The sequence below is a fragment of the Phyllobates terribilis genome, unplaced genomic scaffold (genome assembly GCF_046119375.1).
Source record: "Phyllobates terribilis strain yellow unplaced genomic scaffold, ASM4611937v1 Scaffold_11__3_contigs__length_659146591, whole genome shotgun sequence".
NCBI lineage: Eukaryota > Metazoa > Chordata > Amphibia > Anura > Dendrobatidae > Phyllobates > Phyllobates terribilis.
The window spans coordinates 333716917-333737555 of NW_027362771.1; the positions used below are offsets into that span (position 1 = coordinate 333716917).

Below are 20639 nucleotides of genomic sequence, written 5' to 3' on the forward strand. Positions count from 1 at the left end.
TCTCCATAAACATTGAAGAACACGGATAATAACTTAGGCCCTGTTCGCATCAAGTTGTACCCCACCGATTAAAGACATCTGAAAAAAAAAAGTTAACACATTCAACTTATCCCACTGTTGGTTTACAATAGGACTCTATAGACAACACTAACTAAAGTGAAATGTACAGAGTCTTAGAGAAAAGGGGAGAAATTAGCTGCAAGGGGTTCTTCACCATTAGACGGGAGAGGTCTCCTCCAGTGCATTTACAGGAGATGCTTTTCAACCATAATGTCAAAAACTGCATGAAAAAATGTACATGCTTTACTGCGATTTGTCATGATGTCAGCTCAGTATCAAATGTACAAGACACCTGGGTGAACATCATACCACAAAACTGGAAAATTGCACCATTATCAGATGGGGTTTCATATGTGTTTTTTAGCTCAGTGGTTAAAAACGTTACATCTAAATGTCATGGTTGCTTAAGCATATATATATTTTCCCTGAAGTTTACAGAATTGCACCCAGCATCCCAGTGAGTATCTTCTTCAATGGTGAAGCATTCTAGGCAGACAAGTTGAACCCACAGGTCATGAAGGTGTAAATTACTATACAAAAAAAGACACCAGACGGGCAGGAGAAGATGGCCATGTCCTCTGTGTGCTCAAGACTTAAATGGCCCCATATCTTAAAAGGATAAAGGATCAGAGCTGCTGGGCACTACGTGTTGGAGAACATCATGCAAGTCTATTGGAACTGACTGGTAAAAAAGGAGCCCCGTGGTTGGTACTGAATATTATCAAAGTTGGGCCAATTTTTTTAAGTGTGCACTTTGTCACCTAATATTGCTCCATGGCCACCAAGGGGAGAAGAAAATGACATGTCAGTCTACACTAGTACACGCTGTATATGGAGCAGAGAGTCCCCAAAGTACAATGCATTCGTTTAGTATATACACAGCAGAGGTGTAGGCTCTAATCAAGCTCCCGACGCTCTCCTCCTGAGTGTTGGACTGGTTGTCACCCTGAATGTGTTCAGTAATCCTCTCTGTCGTGCTATCAGTTCTCACACAGAGGGAGATAAAATACCAGGTCAGAATCTATCCATTAGAAAAGAAATACTTCTAACAGTCACATAGTCAATACCTGCGGTCAGGTTCACTACCGATGCCGTTCCTGCGGTGATCGCATCCACTTGGGAGTGGATCTCATGTTTTGACTCGTCTACTTTGTTTTGAATCCAGACTCGGGAGGCCTAGAAGACAATGTGGCAAAGATAATAAATCCGCATCATTAAAATCAGTGGTCAATGCAGAAAAAAGTGAATATTTATTATTTCATTATATCTGATCTCACTGTAACAATTACAGTTTCAGTCGTTTTCTGGGACTTAAAAGAGGATCTTTCACTGTTTTTTTTTCTGGGCCCCTCGATAACAAAGTTATGCCCCTCAATAAAAACGGTGCAACTTTACATTCAGCCAACTGGGCGTATACCACAAAACTTCTCTTTGCTTTTTCTCCTCTGATGCTGGTCAACCAACACACATCTGCACCCGCGAAGAAGTTCTTTGGTACACGCCTGGTTGGTTGAATGAAAAATTTGCACCTTAATTACCTGGGGGCATAACTTTGGAAGGGAAAGGCAAAGAAGAAAAGGAAAAACTGTTGCAAAAGTAGTAGAGCAGTGGTAAGTGAAGGAGGTACTCGGCTTACATTAAAAAAATCTGTGAGAGGTCCTCTTTAAAAATAACGATGAGAGATCAATATCAGAATGGATGAAGTGAATTTGATGATGGAGCAGAAGCAGCCCAGCAAGCTCTGTATCACTTCCATTGATAGCACAGGGACAGCGCCTCAACCCTACAAGCAGCTGTGTCAGGTACTGCCGCAAAGTCTCATTCAAGTCATTTACATCGTATATACCTTGAGAGCTGAGGAAAAATTTAATTTCTTCATTTTGTCAAATATTCATGGCCCATCCAATGCTACAAGTGTAAAGGCCCAAGAGATTCACTTAGAGGGGTTGCCCACTACTCAGACGATCCCTTCTCAATTGCTATATTAACCCTTATAACATAAAAACAGCCTATAATCACCTCTGACGCCATTTCAGCGATGGCGGCTCTGGCTCACCGGATGCGACGTCATGCAAGCCCCGCAGCCAAACAGCGGCTACTTCAGTTTCACTTCATTCAAATGTACCAAAAATCCAGAGGCAGTCAGAGAACGGAAGCAGCTCTCACTTCTTCTGGGTGTCAGTTTCGTCCATAGGAAGTGAGAGTAAAGTTCCGCTGATTGGCTACAGGGCTTGCGTGACATAAATCATGCGAGCCCCGGGAGAGCTAGTGCAGTCAACACTGGAATAGCACCGAAAGGGAGTAAAGACTGTTGAAAGGGGATTTTGTCCATGTGGTTCACATTCTCTCTGTGTGTTGAGTAGAATGAAAACTCCTATAACTTCTATAAAAATAAAGCAAAACTCCAAGATCGACGGTTTTTTTTTTTTAGTTATAATGTAAATATCAGGTGGGGGAGGGTCACGCCTTTACTTTCATTGCAGGCATCGGTCTCACGTTGGCTGCATCAGCAGTAAGCAGTATTACTGCAGCTATAGGAAAATGTGGCTACGTGGCTAAAGGCTGCAGCAGGAAACAGCACAATAATGTGACACTCAGAATCTAGGAGCTGATGAACATTTCCATCATAATCATTTTTTCAGTTGTCAGACTTGCTTCCAAGCATGTGCCATCTTTAATTCATTTCAGCCACCCTGGGATAAATGTTTATTGCTGTAGCTTTGAACTGATATTCAGGTTTCTCTAGCTCAGAGACATACTCCGATCTCTTTAAACGCAGAACATGGTTTTGAAGATGAAACCCGCAGACTACTGAGGACTATAAATGTTTTATAAAACCACTTTCTTGCAGCAACGCTAAACTGCTTTATACTAAACCGAAGTTGCACCGCACTTAACTAAATTGCTATGTGTCAAATATATCCAGAAGCGTATGTGGCAGAATTATACTGATAGGTGGACAGCTGTCCTAATAAAATAATAATGCAAACATAGAGATCATATTATGAGTTTCTTACCATATCGTGTCCCAGAGGTGGTAGATTGTCCACTTGGCTCAAATCGTCCTGTGCCTGTTGAACTGCATGCATGCTGGTGTTAATGGTCCCCATCAGAGCTTGCTGAGCGGATGTCTAAAGAGAAGGGGAAAAAAACATGAATGTGATGCACATACCAACCACGGCAAATTCATTCCTAACAGAATAGATTTGCTGAATATCTACACATTTCCATATAAGACAACACCTAAAGACTGCCTGCAAAGCTCCATCCATTCATAGATGCAACCGCAGATGCAGCCATTGAACAGATGCAAATTGAAGAGAAGGCTTTTTCTGCCAGCAGTGCACACATCCTTACAGAACACTGAAAATATTTTCCAGCAGCCTCGAAAACGAACAGAAAGTAGGTTAGGAGACAATTCCGCTAATTAGCAGTGACATATGGCCGGACAGTTCGGGATGTGATTAATTGAAAGGATGAGCAGAACAAGGCATCTAATAAGGCAAAGACCGAGACAAAACGATTGAATGCTTTCTGCTACAAATAAAATGGGCACAAGTGTAAAAAGGAGCACGTGAGAGGGCGGCATTGTGCCACTAGGGCTTCTCTTCCCCCCGGACAGAGAGGCAGATCTGGAATGACAGCATGTAAACCTGAATCCATAAAAGGACTGAAAACTTGGGATGAACCCAAGAAGAAATGGCATAGTAATAAAGAATCTAATTATTACATCCAGGTGCCAATGTTAGGTCAGCTTGTATTATTTGTATTTTTTTTTTGCAGCCATACTTCTACTAAAAACGCCTTCACACCGCCCATGGAGCTTCTCGAAATTGATTCCAGTTCAATTCCCTCAGCCGAGTTTGGTTTATGCTGCGTACTAGTGGCGATCCTGAGACTAATTAGCCGATAAGACTGAGGACGTGTTTACTTTTGCATGATTTGGCGTCATTAAATGAGTGATCAGCTTCATCAAGCATGAGATTACGTCTAAGTGAGACACTGCGCTTTGTAACAGAGAAACGTTCTGTGCACAAAAGAAAAATTATTTTATCGAATTTGGACAAAGGGGATTCCAAATAAATACAGTGAGCGTAATGCGAGTGATGTACTAATGCAACTCATTTTAAGGCATAATTGTATAGAAAACTGAACCAGTTCCAAAAATCATATTTGCTATGTACAACATCTATATGATACTTCAAAAACCTCAAAATACTTGACTGCTCCTATTATAATCTTAAAGGGATTGTCCACTTTCAGGAAAGTGGACCCCAAACACTATAGAATACCTCTCATAATAAACAAAGCAGATACTCGCCCTCCCTGGGTCGAGAGCTGGCTAATTGCCGCTGCTCCGATCTCAGTGTTTTGACTGCAGCGGAGAAGTCACGACGACAGTGTGCATCACCGCTGTGGCTAATCACTGAGCCCGGCGGCTGGACTAGTCTATCTGATTAGCTACAGCGGTGACGCAAGCTGTAGATGTGACTTCACCGCTGCTGCCAATACACTAAGACCAGAGGAGCAAGCGCTGGACCCGCTATATTTATTATTTTAGATATTTCACAGTGTTTGGGGTCCACTTTCCTGAAAGAGAAACACCCCTTTAATTCATCTGTCTCAATGAGTGGAAAATGACCTTGCGTCCTCCATTTTGTTACTTGTGGTTAAGGCCTCATTCACAGGTCCAATTGCCATGGAGACATGTCAGAGTTTGGTCTTATTCATGCACCAACCTCACACATTGCAATGAGGGAGTCCGTCCGAGATGTTTCCCAAACACCATGTTGAATCCATGTGCTGTTCAGATGTCTGAAATCAGCCGAAGGTTACACAGCGACATGTGTAATGCAATGTGAATATCACAATGTTGCATTGCTACATGACATCTAACGCTTGTCACCCACAACAGTTGTAAAAAAAAAAAAAAAGTCCACCCCTACAGGATTTTTGGTCGCAGTTTACACACAACATAGCTTGCATTGTGAGCTATGATGGCAATGTGTGACTTGCCTGTGATCGGTCTATGATTATGATTGGGGTACTTTTCTCAGTCAAACTAAAATATTCATGGAACAGTAAGTAACAGAAAGGTAGCACAAATATAGACTTAGCTAAATAAGTCATATAGAAAATACCACATTTACCAAAGAAAGCCACTTCAGCTCCCGTTCACTTACTAGTGGAGGCATGTGACCTCTGTGCATTTGGCCCGTGGTGAGCTGCTGTTGAGCGGATGGCATGGTGCCGATGTTAAATGTCTCTGGTCCACTTGACCCTGAGCGTATGATAGCAGGGAGAGCGACGGTGCCATGTTCGGGCTTGCCTGGCCGAGTGACTTGCTGCTGCTGAAGAATAGTGGATCTGAAGAGAGAGAGGAGCGATTTTGTTCCTGCAGGTTTAATTTAGCGGTGTGGTTTTTCATTTTTTATGGTGCACTTAATATACACAAAATATAGTAGTCATAAACTCACTTCTTTGGGGATATTGATTCTTCTAACATTGTTGATTCTTCATCTCCCTCTAATCCAAAACGGTCTTTACTTTGTTTCTAGAGCAATTGAATATTATCAATATATTCAGACAAGTAACAAAATTTTTTTAATTTTTGAATCAAAAAAATATTCTTAAAGGGAACCTGGCACCAGGTTTTTACTATATAAAATTCAGTCAACATGGAATGCTGTAAAAAAAGTCTCTAATCCAGTCTCCAGATCCTAAAAAATAGCTTTTATTATACTTTACAGACAAGGTGGTCCTTCTGATGGGCGTCTCTGGTCTTGATCCAGCGCCTCATCTCTTCTTAGGATTGCCGTCGTCCTTCCCTGCTTCATGTGGATGATGCATCCTACATCATCCTTGCAGTGTTCTCCATCGCGTTCCTGCGCAGGCGTACTTCTACCTGCCCTGATGATTAGAGCTAAGCACTGTAGTGCGCATGCACCGGCTTTACTTCTGGCTCATCGGCGCTCTTTGGTATCGCTCAGCGCATGCACAGTACAGTACGTTGCTCTGCCCTCATCAGGGCAGATAAAAGTATGTCTGCGCAGAAGCGCGATGGAAGACACTGCGAGGATGATGTACAACATATCATCCACAAGAAGCAGGGAAGGGGACGGCAATCCAAAGAAGAGAGGAGGCGCCAGATAAAGACCAGAGCTGCCCATCAGATTGGACCACCCCGTCCGTAAAGTATAACAAAAGCTATTTTTTTGGATCTGCAGACTAGATTGGAAATTTTGTTTACAGCACTCCACTATGCTGTAAAAAAATGACCTAATGGTGGTGGCTGAATTTTATATGGGAAAAGCCTGTAGACAGGTTCCCTTTAAGGAAAATCCAAGATGATTAAGACAGCAAAGGAGTAATGTCTGAATTATGTAATGTACTTCTAAATGGTAACTACGACATAAAATGAGCTTCAATACATATTTTTTAGACACAAACACCATATAAACGTTAGAAAGGTCTTTGTACCTTCTTGAGTATGATGTCTATGTATCCTGCGATTAGCTGAGAGATCTGCTCCCCTTCAGTGGTCTGTACAGAATAATAACTCTCTTGGTATTCTCCAAAGTCCTAAAGTGCATAAATGTATGAGCAATTAACTTCGGTTACAAAAAACCCAATTTCTCATGGCACACCACGATAAAGCATCAAAGCACGACCATTTAAAGGCAGCTTTGGGTGTGACTAGAGAAATGGCATAACTTAGCTCAAAGTCAGTAAGAGATAAAAAATGCAAAGCAGCTCCTGACTGTTCTCAGCAGCAGATACACACAAAACAGAATATCTCACCCTGGGAAATTGCAATTTTACTGATATCTGACCAAAAAAAAAAGTCTCCAAAGCAAAGAATATGAATTGCGAATCATCACAAACTGGAAGGAAACATGAAAGACAAGAATATACCAGAGTGAAGCTTTTAGGCGAAGCAGCCCAACGTTTCACCGTCGTCAGCGGCCATTCCTGAACTACGTCCTTTGTTTTTTCATCTACCCTCATCACAGAATCCTTAGTGATGCCAAGCAAACGTGGCACAAGTTTGTTTTTGCCCTTCATCTTTTCCTGAAAACACAGATAAACGTAAATGAAAGACAGAAATTTAGTCAGGAAATACTATAGTTTAACACACACATTTTAGATTTTATATAATAATATATTATAAGATATAGAATATAAATATTATATATATATATATATATATATATATATATATATATATATATATACACACACACATACATACACACAGTACAGACCAAAAGTTTGGACACACTTTCTCATTTAAAGATTTTTTCTTTACTTTCATGACTTTGAAAATTGTACATTCACACTGAAGGCATCAAAACTATGAATTAACACATGTGGAATTATATACTTAACAAAAAAGTGTGAAACAACTGAAGATATGTCTTATATTCTAGGTTCTTCAAAGTAGCCACCTTTTGCTTTGATGACTGCTTTGCACACTCTTGGCATTCTCTTGATGAGCTTCAAGAGGTAGTCACCGGAAATGGTTTTCACTTTACAGGTGTGCTCTGTCAGGTTTAATAAATGGGATTACTTGCCTTATAAATGGGGTTGGGACCATCAGTTGTGTTGTGCAGAAGTCAGGTGGATACACAGCTGATAGTCCTACTGAATAGACTGTTAGAATTTGTATTATGGCAAGAAAAAAGCCGCTAAGTAAAGAAAAACAAGTGGCCATCATTACTTTAAGAAATGAAGGTCAGTCAGTCCGAAAAATTGGGCAAACGTTGAAAGTGTCCCCAAGTGCAGTTGCAAAAACCATCAAACGCTACAAAGAAACTGGCTCACATGAGGACCACCCCAGGAAAGGAAGACCAAGAGTCACCTCTGCTTCTGAGGATAAGTTTATCCGAGTCACCAGCCTCAGAAATCGCAGGTTAACAGCAGCTCAGATTAGAGACCAGGTCAATGCCACACAGAGTTCTAGCAGCAGACACATCTCTTCAACAACTGTTAAGAGGAGACTTTGTGCAGCAGGCCTTCATGGTAAAATAGCTGCTAGGAAACCACTGCTAAGGACAGGCAACAAGCAGAAGAGACTTGTTTGGGCTAAAGAACACAAGCAATGGACATTACACCAGTGGAAATCTGTGCTTTGGTCTGATGAGTCCAAATTTGAGATCTTTGGTTCCAACCACCGTGTCTTTGTGCGATGCAGAAAAGGTGAACGGATGGACTCTACATGCCTGGTTCCCACCGTGAAGCATAGAGGAGGAGGTGTGATGGTGTGGGGGTGCTTTGCTGGTGACACTGTTGGGGATATATTCAAAATTGAAGGCATACTGAACCAGCATGGCTACAACAGCATCTTGCAGCGGCATGCTATTCCATCCGGTTTGCGTTTAGTTGGACCATCATTTATTTTTCAACAGGACAATGACCCCAAACACACCTCCAGGCTGTGTAAGGGCTATTTGACCAAGAAGGAGAGTGATGGGGTGCTACGCCAGATGACCTGGCCTCCACAGTCACCAGACCTGAACCCAATCGAGATGGTTTGGGGTGAGCTGGACCGCAGAGTGAAGGCAAAAGGGCCAACAAGTGCTAAGCATCTCTGGGAACTCCTTCAAGATTGTTGGAAGACCATTTCTGGTGACTACCTCTTGAAGCTCATCAAGAGAATGCCAAGAGTGTACAAAGCAGTGATCAAAGCAAAAGGTGGTTACTTTGAAGAACATAGAATATAAGACATATTTTCAGTTGTTTCACACTTTTTTGCTAAGTATATAATTCCACATGTGTTAATTCATAGTTTTGATGCCTTCAGTGTGAATGTACAATTTTCATAGTCATGAAAATACAAAAAAATATTTAAATGAGAAGGTGTGTCCAAACTTTTGGTCTGTACTGCATATATATATATATATACACACATATACAGACACATATCTATACACACACTGTCTCTATCCCTCTCTATATATATCTATCTATATATCTAATCTATCTATCTAAACACATTAAAGATATAATTTTTATTTAGCTCTACACAGCTGATCGAGGAGGGCACACAGATCCTTTTTATGTAGGACTTGACTTCTTAAAGGGTGGGGGTTGGTGCATGAGTCAGGTCAAGCTTGTACTTTCTACATTTGCTAAATCCTGGGGTCAGCAGAAAACGCAGACAGAAAACGTGTAACGATCTGACCACAGGGAGGGTGTCTAGGTTTAACAATCAAATTTTAACAAGGATGATAATTAGGTAAGAAAGCACCAGAGGAGATGAAAGATGTAAGGAGGAAAAAAGCATTAAAGGCAGAAAGAATGTGCCATGAAATCAGATTTCTTTCACTCCGCCATATAATACATTTACTGAGTAAAACAATGCGGGGCAATACAGAAATCTGGACAATATTGCAGAACTGGAGACAGCTTGGAAAGGGAGTACATAAAATATGATTATGCCATCAGACTGAACAAAACCTTCCTTTGTGAACACAAATTTCTTAACAATCAGACTAAGGTTTCCTTCACATGAATAATGTGCGAATATTTTAGCGTCCACAAGTTTTAGGAGCCATACTAAAAGTATCTTAATGATTATCATGCTGTCAGTTTGGGGCGGTAATCTCGCAATCAGATCAGAATCTGTATCTTTACTATGAATGTAAAAAAGTGGCTGCATTATACCCCTACCAAAAAAATAACTAATATTTTCCAAATTTTATGTATTACCATTAACCCCACATGTACAGCCATGGGAGAAAGTGTTGGTACCCTTGAATTTGTTCCAGAAAATGAAGTACGGTATGTGTCTCGGAAAATTGTTGCAATTACACATGTTTTGCTATACACATGTTTATTTCCTTTGTGTGTATTGGAACAACAAAAAAAAAAAGAGGAAATTGGACATAATTTCACACAAAACCCCAAAAATGAGTCAGAAAAAATTGCTGCACCCTCAACTTAATATTTGGTTGCACACCATTTTGAATAAATAACTAATTACTCACAAAACCCCAAAACATTTTTGGCACTCCACCATACTTGACTGTAGGTACTGTGTTCTTTTCTTTGTAGGCCTCATTCTGTTTTCGGTAAAGAGTAGAATGATGTGCTTTACTAAAAAGCTCTATCTTGGTTTCATCTGTCCACAAGACACTTTCCCAAAAGCATAAAAAAGGGACATAAAAAAGCAGTCTAGTTTTTTTATGTCCATGTGTCAGCAGTGTGGTTCTCCTGGGTCTCCTGCCATAGTGTTTCATTTCATTCACATGTCGACGGATAGTTTGCGCTGACATTGATGTACGCTGAGCCTGCAGGACAGCTTGAATTTCTTTGGAACTTGATTGGGGCTGCTTATCCACCATTCGGACTATCCTGCGTACCAACCTTTCATCAATTTTTGTCTGCCGTCCAGGGTGATTAGCTACAGTGCCAACCGTGGACAAAGGAACATCAAGATCTCTGGAGATGAACTTGAAACCTTGAGATTGTTGATATTGTTCAGCAATTTTGTTAAGTCCTCCGACAGTTCTCTTTTCCTCTTTCTGTCCTCCAAGCTTAGTGTGGCACACACAGACACACAATACAAAAATTGAGTTAATTTCTTCCCTTTTTTTCTGGTTTCAGGTGTGATTTTCATGCTACTTGTTATTGTGCAACATCAAAAATGCACCAAAAATTGGACGACTTTTCATAGGCTCATCTGAACCTGGCCTAATACAATGATGAAAATGTGACTGCCAGGGTTTCTGAAACTAGACCTGCAGTGATCTAATGAGGACTACTGTGTTAATGTTAAACGTCAATTATTATCGCACTTATCTTTTTTCCAAGCGCCATAGCTGCCCATTACGAATAAAATAAATCAACAATGAAATAGTTAATCATCGTTGATTGTCCAGTCATAAAAATTATCGGTTTGGTCAAATACTGTATAAATGCTAGTCTCAATAGCGCGAAGGATCAACACATTATGTTTTGGCATTGTTGTCCAGAACGCCAACCTTCACAAACCACGTCCTATATTTTATGGCCAGCTTTGCCACTACTTATATTTAAAAGGCGTATCCACTATTTTTTTTATTCTTTTGGCTTGTCCACTACAAAAATTATTATGATAATAATTTTTATTTTTATAGCGCCAACATATTCCGCAGCACTTTACAATTTTAGGGGGGACTTATACAAACAATACAAAATAAGCATTTCTCAAATCAAAAGGAGTGAGGGCCCTGCTCGCAAGCTTACAGTCTATGAGGAAATGGGGGAGACACAAAAGGTCAAGTGTACATATATTGTATAATGCAGCCTTGGTATACTAAATAGTATAAATAATAATACATGGATTGGTCGCCTGAAAGTATGTGTACAGTCCTGACCGAGGCTATTAAGTACATGGATGGTATGAACCTGAAATTGAAGAAGATTTTAATATGGGTGAAAACTGGGACGGACCGATAGTGTTTTGAGGCGATACGCAACTCTAAAGAAATGGGTTTTTAGGGTCCGCTTGAAACTGTGGGTATTGGGAATTAATCGAACTGTCCTGGGTAGTGCATTCCAAAGAATTGGCGCAGCACGCGAGAAATCTTGGAGAAGGGAGTGGGAAGTTCGGATTATGGAGGATTTTAGTTTTAAGTCATTGGCAGAATGGAGGGCACGTGTAGGGTGGTAGACTGAGACAAGGGAGGAGATGTAGGGGGGTACTGAAGCATGGAGCGCTTTGTGGGTAAGTGTGATAAGTTTAAATTGAACTCTATATTGGATAGGCAACCAATGCAATGACTGGCACAGGGAAGAGGCATCAGTGTAGCGGTCGGCGAGGAATATGATCCTTGCTGCTGCGTTAAGGACGGATTGGAGAGGGGAGTTATTATAAAATAACTTCACCCACCAAAGGTCCGATGCTGCTTCTCGTTGCCGTCCTGTCTTCTTAATAGGTTGTGGTAGGAAGGCAACGACTGCAGCACGTGACCTCTGAGGCCAACAAATGGTCTCAGCAGTGATGCTGATGTAGGCGGCACGAGATCACTGAGCTCAGTGACTGGCTACTTCTGGATAAGGAATACCAGAAAGCAGAGGAGAGGCAGCACTGAACCTATGGGGAGTAGGATAACACTCATTTTATTATTTCTATAGTAAGAAAGCCGAAAAAATGCAAAAAGTACATCTCAGAAAACCCCTTTAACAAGGCTACTGGACTACTCTCTACTACAGTAGGGATAAAACTTTCAGCCTCTAGTGTATGCCAATGATGTACTCCAATATAGATGCTCTGGTTTATTTTATGTACAGGCAAAGCCAATGAAAGAGTATGATACATCTCCACATATCTCCTACCTTGACTAAAAAGAAAGAAACTCCATAAGTGCGTAGAGAACGAGCAAGCTTCACATATTTCACCTTTGCTTCAATTTCTGTCATTTCCCCACAGTTTTTATGTTCCTGGTGGCCAAAAGAATCAAATTGTGCAGTTTTAAAACAAAAAAAGACACTGTGAATTTATGAATATTATTTTTTGCTATAGTAAAAGATTGTATTAATATAAATTTATAAAGACAAGTTATTCATCAGTTTCATATAAAGTGCTACAGGAATGGGCATCACCCAAAATAGGGACCATGAAATCTGTTCAGACTACCTAGCGTGTAACTGCCCAATAACACAATATGAAAAGATACAAGAGCAGAAAAAAACATCTGGACTGGAGAGTGTCATCAACGCCCTGAAATTTGTATTTCTGAGTAACAGGCTAAACTATGCCTACTTGTAAAACACTAAAAAAACAACTGTACCTGAAATAGCTTTTTTTCTGCTCCTCTTTGTTTGATATATTCCTTAGGGAGAAACTCCTTCAAACTGAAACAAATATGGGATTTACTAACAGCTTACAATAAAATAAAAGATAGCAGTAATATTTTGACCTATAAAAAAGAAGTTCATAAAAGCAAATTATACATATAGTCTCAAATCGTAAATACACATTTTTCATTTAATTATTCTCCAGGCACTGAAAAGTTGATGATTTTCTTTTTCTGTTTTTTCAATATACCCCATTATCTTATTTTACTTCCTTCTCTACTAAACATTATACTCAGTCAGTGTACTGGAATTTCCCTGTCTAAGAATCTCTGTTCCCAACCCCAGTACTCAGACAGAGAAATTCCCATACTCTGCTTGAATATAATATACAGACCTTGCTGAGCTGCAGATGAAAGGAGCTTGTAAAGGGGCATGAATACAGCATTTAAACTGCAATGCAGCACAGTGTGTTTGAGAGAGGAGGAACCGCAATAAGAACAAAGTACATTACAAAAATAACTTTGCAATGCCTGGAGGATAAAAAAAAAATTTTTTTTCACAAATTAACAAATTAAAGTTATTTTCCAAGACTATTATTGTTGATATTATAGATCATCAATATCAGATCAGTAGGTGTTCGACCCCAAGTATGCCTATGTTCAGATGATTGATTGAAGGTGTTGTGCTTATTTCATTGTGTAATGTGCATTTCACAGCAGCTCTGCCTGGTACTAGTGTTGTATACAGTGGAGAGATGATAAATGCTTCTGGCTGGAATACCTCTTTAAGATGTTCATATCTATCTACAGTGCCTTTAAAATGTCTTCATACCCCTTTAACTTTTCCACATTTTTTCCTGCTACATCCACCAACTTAAATTGATTTTATTTGATATTCAAACACTAAAAAGCAAGTATTTGTGAAGTGTAAAGCAAATTATACATGATTTTCTAAATGCTTTAAAAATATTGTAATGCAGCGCCTTGCTTGGCATTACTGTATGGTCGAGGGTATGTTTTGGCCGACCAGGCACCTCCCCCTCAGCTGACTGGTCACATGACTGTGACATCACACAGGTTCTTTTGCACACAGGAGGTTTGAACACATGACTGTGACATCAGCTAAGGTCCTGTCTGTGTATGTGTGTGTGTGTGTGCTACAGGATATATAAACCCTGGTAGTTTGAAACAGGGGGAGCTAGTGAGAGGCCTAGTGTGGCCTAGTGTGTGTTCGGTGAGAGAGGCATGAGGCCTGTTCCCCATGTGTGTGGGACACCGTTCGTGTGAGGCCTAGTGAGGCTGAGTGAAGCCTGGCAGCCTGAAAGGCCGAGACTGGATCCTGTGAGTGGATACTAGTGGCCTTGGAAGGCAGAGGCTTGCGGAAGAGTTCTGAAAGGCGCAGGCTGGATGTGAGTGAAGACATACCCGTAACCTTCGAGGGACGATGGCTAGAGACCCCCACCTGGGAAGCCGCAAAGCCACAGTGGTGGCGGATTAAAAGGACTGCAGCAGCAACTAAACCCGGCAAAGGTAATACACTTTGTTATATGGACACTTGTATGGACATTGCTAAAGTATTACCTTGCTGAAGGCTGTAACCTGGGCCAAGTGGGCCGGTCTGCCACTTGGGCTCGTGGACATAATATGTGTGAACTGTGGTTTATGAAGTGCAATAAACTGCAGCATTGTGAAATACCGGAAAGACATTGCTGGTGTGCATTAATTGACCCGATGCAGCGAGTATCCCCCATTATGATGACTAGTGCTGCCTTACAATATTCACATAATTACTGTATTTTTCGGCCTATAAGACGCACCTAGGTTTTAGAGGAGGAAAATAGGAAAAAAAAACGAAGCAAAAAATGTGGTCATGAAGCACTGTTATGGGGGAGGGGGTCTGCTGCTGACACTGTTATAGGGGTAATGTCCACCAATTCTGTTAATATTTCCCATCCTGGTATATAAGTCCCCACTCTTCCTGTTATATGTGGCCCCTCATCCCCATCCTGGTATGCATGGCACCCCTCATCCCTCATCCTGGTATGCATGGCACCCCTCATCCTGGTATTCATAACACCCCTCATCCTGGGTATGCATGGCACCGTCATATCCCTCATCCTGATATGCATCGCACCTCCATCCCCATCACGCTGCACAAAAAAAAAAAAAAAGTCTACTCACCTTCCTCCTCTCTGGTTCAACACAAAGTCCTGTTGTACTGCCAGCAGCTGATCTCACATACGGTGAGATGAGCTGCCAAAAGATTCACTGCTCTCCACGCCGGGACTATGGGGGTGGGGAGTAGTGACTTCATTCTCTTTAATAGCGGGTGCACAGTGTTGCCGTAGCCGCGGCTCGGCTATATCGTGTGCCCGCTATTAAAGAACATGAATATTCACTACTCCCCACACGCCCATGGGAGTGGGGAGTAGTGAATATTCATGCTCATTAATAGCGGGCACACGTGACCACTGAGCGTCAGCAGGAGCCGCGGCCACTGCTGACAATGTGCGCCTGCTATTAAGAGGAATGAATATTCACTACTCCCCAAGCCCATGAGCGTGGGGAGCAGTGAATATTAATTTTCTTTAGCAGCGGGCACAGTGTAGGCTGCAGTAGGCGGCTCCTGCCTCCTGTGCCTCGCTTATCCGCTGCTGCTGCTCCCACCACAACCCCCACCACCCACAGCAACAGTATAATGTAGTACATTCGGACTATAAGACGAACCCCTGACTTTCCTCCAAAATTTTGGAGGAAAAAAGTGTGTCTTATAGTCCGAAAAAAACGTTAGTATATTGAGTCCACCTGTGTGTAATTTATTCTCAGTATAACAGCAGCTGTTCTGTGAATGCCTCAGATGTTTGCTTGAGACCATTTGAGATAAAACAGCATCATGAAAACCAAGAAACGCACCAGACAGGTCAGGGATAAAGTTGTGGAGAAGATATGTTATAAAAAAAAAAACATGCTCTGAACAGCTCACGGGGCACTGTTCAATCCATCATCCAACAATGGAAGGAGTATGGCACAATTGCAAACCTATTAACTTATGGCCATCCGCCAAACTGATATCCCAAGCAAGGAGAGCACTAATTAGAGAAGCAGCCATGAGGCCCATGGTCACTGTGGAGAAGCTACAGAGATCCACAACTCAGGAGGGAGACTCTGTCCACAGGACAACTATTAGTCTATACTCCACAAATCTGGCCTTTATGGAAGAGTAGCAAGAAAGCAATTTTTGAACACAAGCCATAAGAAGTCCCATTTGCAAAAAACATGTAGGGGCCACAGCTGGCATGTCGAAGAAGGTGCTCTGTTGAGGTGAGACCAAAGTAGAACTTTTTGGGCTAAATGCAAAACGCTATGTGTGGCGGAAAACGAACACTGTACATCAACCCGAAAACAACATCCCCCACCGTCAAACATAGTGGTGGCAGCATCATTCTGTGGGGATGATTTTCTTCAGCAGGGACAGGGAAGCTGCTCAGAGTTGATGGGAAGATGGATGGAGCTAAATACAGGGAAATCCTGGAGGAAAACCCGTTAAAGACTGCAAACGACTTGAGATGTGGGGCGCAGGTTCAACTTCCAGCAGGATAACAACCCTACTCATATTGCCAGAGCTAAAATGAAATGGTTTAGACCAAAGCATATTCATGCGTTTGAATGGGCCAGTCAAAGTCCAGACCTAAATTCCATTGTAAATCTGTGGCAATTCTTGAAAATTGCTCTTCACAGACGCGTCCATCCATTCTCATTGAGCTGGAGCTGGTTTTACAATTCACAAATACTTGCTTCTTTGTCACATAAAATCCCAATATGATACATTTACATTTGTGGTTGTAAGGTGGAAAAGTTCCCAGGGGTGGGGGAGGGGGCTCTATATATCTCTCCTACTATCTATCTACAGTCAGGTGAAGTTAAAAGTGTTGAAGGATCTGCAAACCTGGATAAAGCTAGGGCTACACAGCAAGGCGTCAGGTGACAAAAACATGTGTATGATTTGCTGTTGCTCGACTATTTTATCCAGCTTTGAAGATGCTTCAACAATTAACTTCACTTTTAACTTCTGATTTTGCAGTAAATAAAATAGCCAAGTTGCAGAAAAGTTGCATGTCAGTCAATTGCATTGAAGATTATGGAAAGTGTGTTATGTGTGACTTGCGACCAGCGACATAAAAGCCAACATATTTGAAACATGTGCGACTCCGTATATAATCATTAAATCCAGTTGCAATGAGTTTCTTTGATTTCAGGGTCACGTGGCACATGTGGCCCCAGCCTAAGTCACAAGATTATGTAACATAAGACAAGCTCTATAAAATATAACAAATTCCTTACATCAAGAAACAAGCCCAAGTTAAACATAACAATTTGGGGTATTAGTTTGGCATAAAGGATACCAAATGAATATACCTTAATAGTAAAAATCCCATTAGTTTTACTTACTCCAAGAATCCAGGTTTATGCTTAACTTCCACATGAGGTCCAAACTGAATCTGGGTTTGTATTCCCCCAAACTCACAGGCTTTGTCAAATGATACAGGGTGAGAACCATTCAAGATGTCATCACGAGCCTAGAAGATAAAATAAAATCATCAATCTCTGCTAAGTGGACAATTAACAGCAACCTGCGGCATATATGAGAAGAACAAGAAAATCAGGAAATGGTGGACAGATCCATCTACAATAAATATTACATTAACAGACCACGTCATCGGTGTCCTCCACCTTGCCTCGGTACATTACCTGCACATACAGCAAGTTGAGCTGTACAGGATCCCTGGAATCCACATTCTGATCTGAATAGAAGAACTTTCTGCGGAGAAGTAAGGTTTCATTCTCATCTACTCCCTGCTCTCGAAACGTGCGGCTGTGATCAAGCCAATTCACTGAAAGATCATGTAGTGGAATCAGTTAGATCTCATTCAGTCATCATGGAAATGGTGGAAAAACAACAAGGAGGACAATGCAGTAGACCGGAGAAAACTATGGCTGCTCATACATGTGTGCCATGGCTTGCATATGACAGTGTGGAAATAAAACATAAGAGGGCACATGTAATATGAAGTGTAATGATGTTCTTTTCAGGTTGATCACTCACACTCATCCTCCGTGTGAAGCTTAGCTTTCAGTTTCTCCATTTTCTTCTCATCTCGCAGGAGAGTTCTGTCCTTCTTCAGAGTTCCAGTTGGCTCTTCTTTCTTTTCTTCCACAGTCTCCCGGATAAGAGAGTACTCCTCATAGTTAGTAATTCCTGCCACAGAAAGTAAATTCCAGGCATCAGGACCACAACATTACGTTTCCAACATTAGGTCCATCCTAGTATACCTTTTTTTAGTGCTTTACTGCAGAAGCCCATTATTCTGGAGAATGAAGAGGTGCGTACATGCGCGGCCACCTTTTCATTCATTCTCCACTTAGATGTGGGGTAAACTCTGCTCTGATCTCAGTGATGTAACCTGTATCTATCAAGACATTTATAGCATCACCTGTGCATTATGATTGGAATATCCCTTTAAGGACATATCATAACTTTCCACAGCAGCATATTTAGGAACGTCTACCCACAATTTTTCCCCAATGTGGTGAAGTTTCTTTCTTCCTAATGGCACATGTGAACAAAGCCTTAAATATATATTTTTTCTTATATAAAGAGCTAATTTATGAAAATATTTTACAATTCCAGTGTGTTACGGCAAAGCAACAAATAAAAAGTAAAAATAAATTCAGAGCGCGCCTGATCATTGGGAGGGCTGGATTTGTCAAATCCAAAAATCTTATATTGCATATTACTGCTCCTTTGCTTTTTTAATTGCCTCACCTATTCTGCTACAGATGGTCACCAGAAGTTCTCCTACAGTCTTGGAGTCATCAACCATAATCATTTTTGCTGCTCCATCTAACATTCGAATCTTCTGGGGTCGTTGTTTCTTTTTATACTCCAAGACATCCTGAGGAAAAAAGCAATAAACTGAGTTAGAAAGTCACAGAAAGTCATAAAGACAGCGATAGTAATTTCTCAAGATGACAGCAAGCCTGGGCCATAATGACATGATAAATGCCTAAAAAAACTGTCCGAGCATTGTGAAACACTGATCTCGTTAAGAATTCCAGTACAACAGACTGCAGTTGTTACATTATCAAGGCATGCACCAGTATAGATTAATAGTCATATTTACTCATGGGGGTCTTAAAAAGACCATCCAGGCATGACCTCAAAAATGGTAAGTCAGAATGTAAAGGTGATGTTAACCTGCCATTTATTATCTCCAACTCATGCTCATTAGCTAGTTTTTAGCTTGACTCCTTGATCGGTGACTAGAGCTTAATGGGATTCTGCCATCAGGTTTTTGCTACCCCATCTGAGATGTAGGGGCAGAGATACTGATTCCAGCAATGTGTCACTTACAGGGAGGTTTACTGCAGTTTCGATAAAATCACAGTTTTATCTGCTGCAGATTAGCAGTTCTCTGAATAGTGAGCTCTGTATAACCCCGACCCCATCATGGATTTGCAGCTTTTGTGTACACTGTGCATAGGCAGAAAGCTTCCAATCAGTGGTTGGGGTGGGGTTATACAGAGCTTATGAATATGGAAAACAACATGGCAGAAGGTTTACTAGTCCTCTAGTGCTAATCTCCTGCTGATAAAACAGGAAAAATGATGACAGATTTATTAGCAAAGCAATCCAAAAAGTGTGATGTTTTGGTGGAAAGGACCTTCTTCAGGCTGATTGCATATGGTACACTGTATGTAATAGCGCTGTAGGGAAAAGGGGTTCAATGCTCATAGGATTTGCGCTCAAATGCTATAGGGTGCAAATCCTATGTGCATTGAACCCCTATTCCCTACAGTGCTGTTACACACAGGGTACCATATGCAATTTGTCTGAAGAAGGTCCTTTCGACCGAAACGTCACTGTTTTTGGATTGGATTGTTTTTATACAGAGTGACGTACATCCTATCCATTTATCAAAACTACAGCAAGCAACCATGTGACACATCTCTGGAATCAGGGTCTCTGTCTCTACAATAAGCTGCTCTGCGATTGAGTGTTCTCAGCGTGATTAGACGCAAGTGTCGGAGAACAGTAGCACCGGCATCTGCATAGAAGACACTTGATACCTGTGTCCACTGAAATGCAGAAGACTGTGGAGGACAGACGAGAACAGTAATGCAAATGCAGATTTACGCTCAAGCGGCCGAAGTCACAGGGACAGAGTGACGCTCATGGGAGGCGAGATGTATCCAGATGGAGTGTGGAGGCAGAGTTATATTCCAGGCAGCGTCCTCCCCAGAGCCTGGAAGAGGTCATTTATATAAAGTGATAAAAGAAGATTTCTCAACAAGGCATCTTTTTTTTGTTTCTTTTTTTACCACGTTCACTGAATGTTAAAACTGACCTGCCATTCTTATTCTCCAGGTCATTACGAGTTTGTAGATGCCAAACATGTAGAGGTTCTTTTTTATTTAAGTGGTGAAAAAAAATTCCAAAGTTTGCTATATATATATATATATATATATATATATATATAGGCGCCATTTTCCGAGACCCGTAGTGTCTCCATTTTTCATGATCTGGGGCCGGGTGAGGGCTTATTTTTTGTGCGCCAAGCCGATGTTTTTAATGATACCATTTTGGGGTAGATACGATGTTTTGATCGCCCGTTATTGCATTTTATTGCAATGCTGTGGCGACCAAAAAAACGTAATTATGGCATTTAGATTTCTTTTCTCGTTTTGCCGTTTACCGATCGGATTAATTATTTTTTTATATTGATGTTTTGGGCGATT

At 41.1% G+C, this 20639-nt stretch overlaps 1 protein-coding gene across 3 annotated transcripts in view; it reads right to left on the bottom strand.

The window, feature by feature from the left end:
• TLN2 (talin 2) overlaps window positions 1-20639 on the bottom strand; it is a 261616-nt gene that overhangs the window by 88723 nt on the left and 152254 nt on the right. For all 3 annotated transcript variants that reach the window (XM_073652730.1, XM_073652729.1, XM_073652728.1), the window contains exons 5-16: window positions 18667-18796; window positions 17947-18099; window positions 17592-17734; window positions 17292-17419; window positions 12837-12900; window positions 12382-12486; window positions 6976-7131; window positions 6541-6642; window positions 5538-5614; window positions 5244-5427; window positions 3078-3191; window positions 1128-1236 (exon numbers count right to left, since the gene is read on the bottom strand). In XM_073652730.1, coding sequence (XP_073508831.1) covers window positions 1128-1236; window positions 3078-3191; window positions 5244-5427; window positions 5538-5614; window positions 6541-6642; window positions 6976-7131; window positions 12382-12486; window positions 12837-12900; window positions 17292-17419; window positions 17592-17734; window positions 17947-18099; window positions 18667-18796 — 1465 coding nt within the window. The remainder of the gene's footprint in view (window positions 1-1127; window positions 1237-3077; window positions 3192-5243; window positions 5428-5537; window positions 5615-6540; window positions 6643-6975; window positions 7132-12381; window positions 12487-12836; window positions 12901-17291; window positions 17420-17591; window positions 17735-17946; window positions 18100-18666; window positions 18797-20639) is intronic.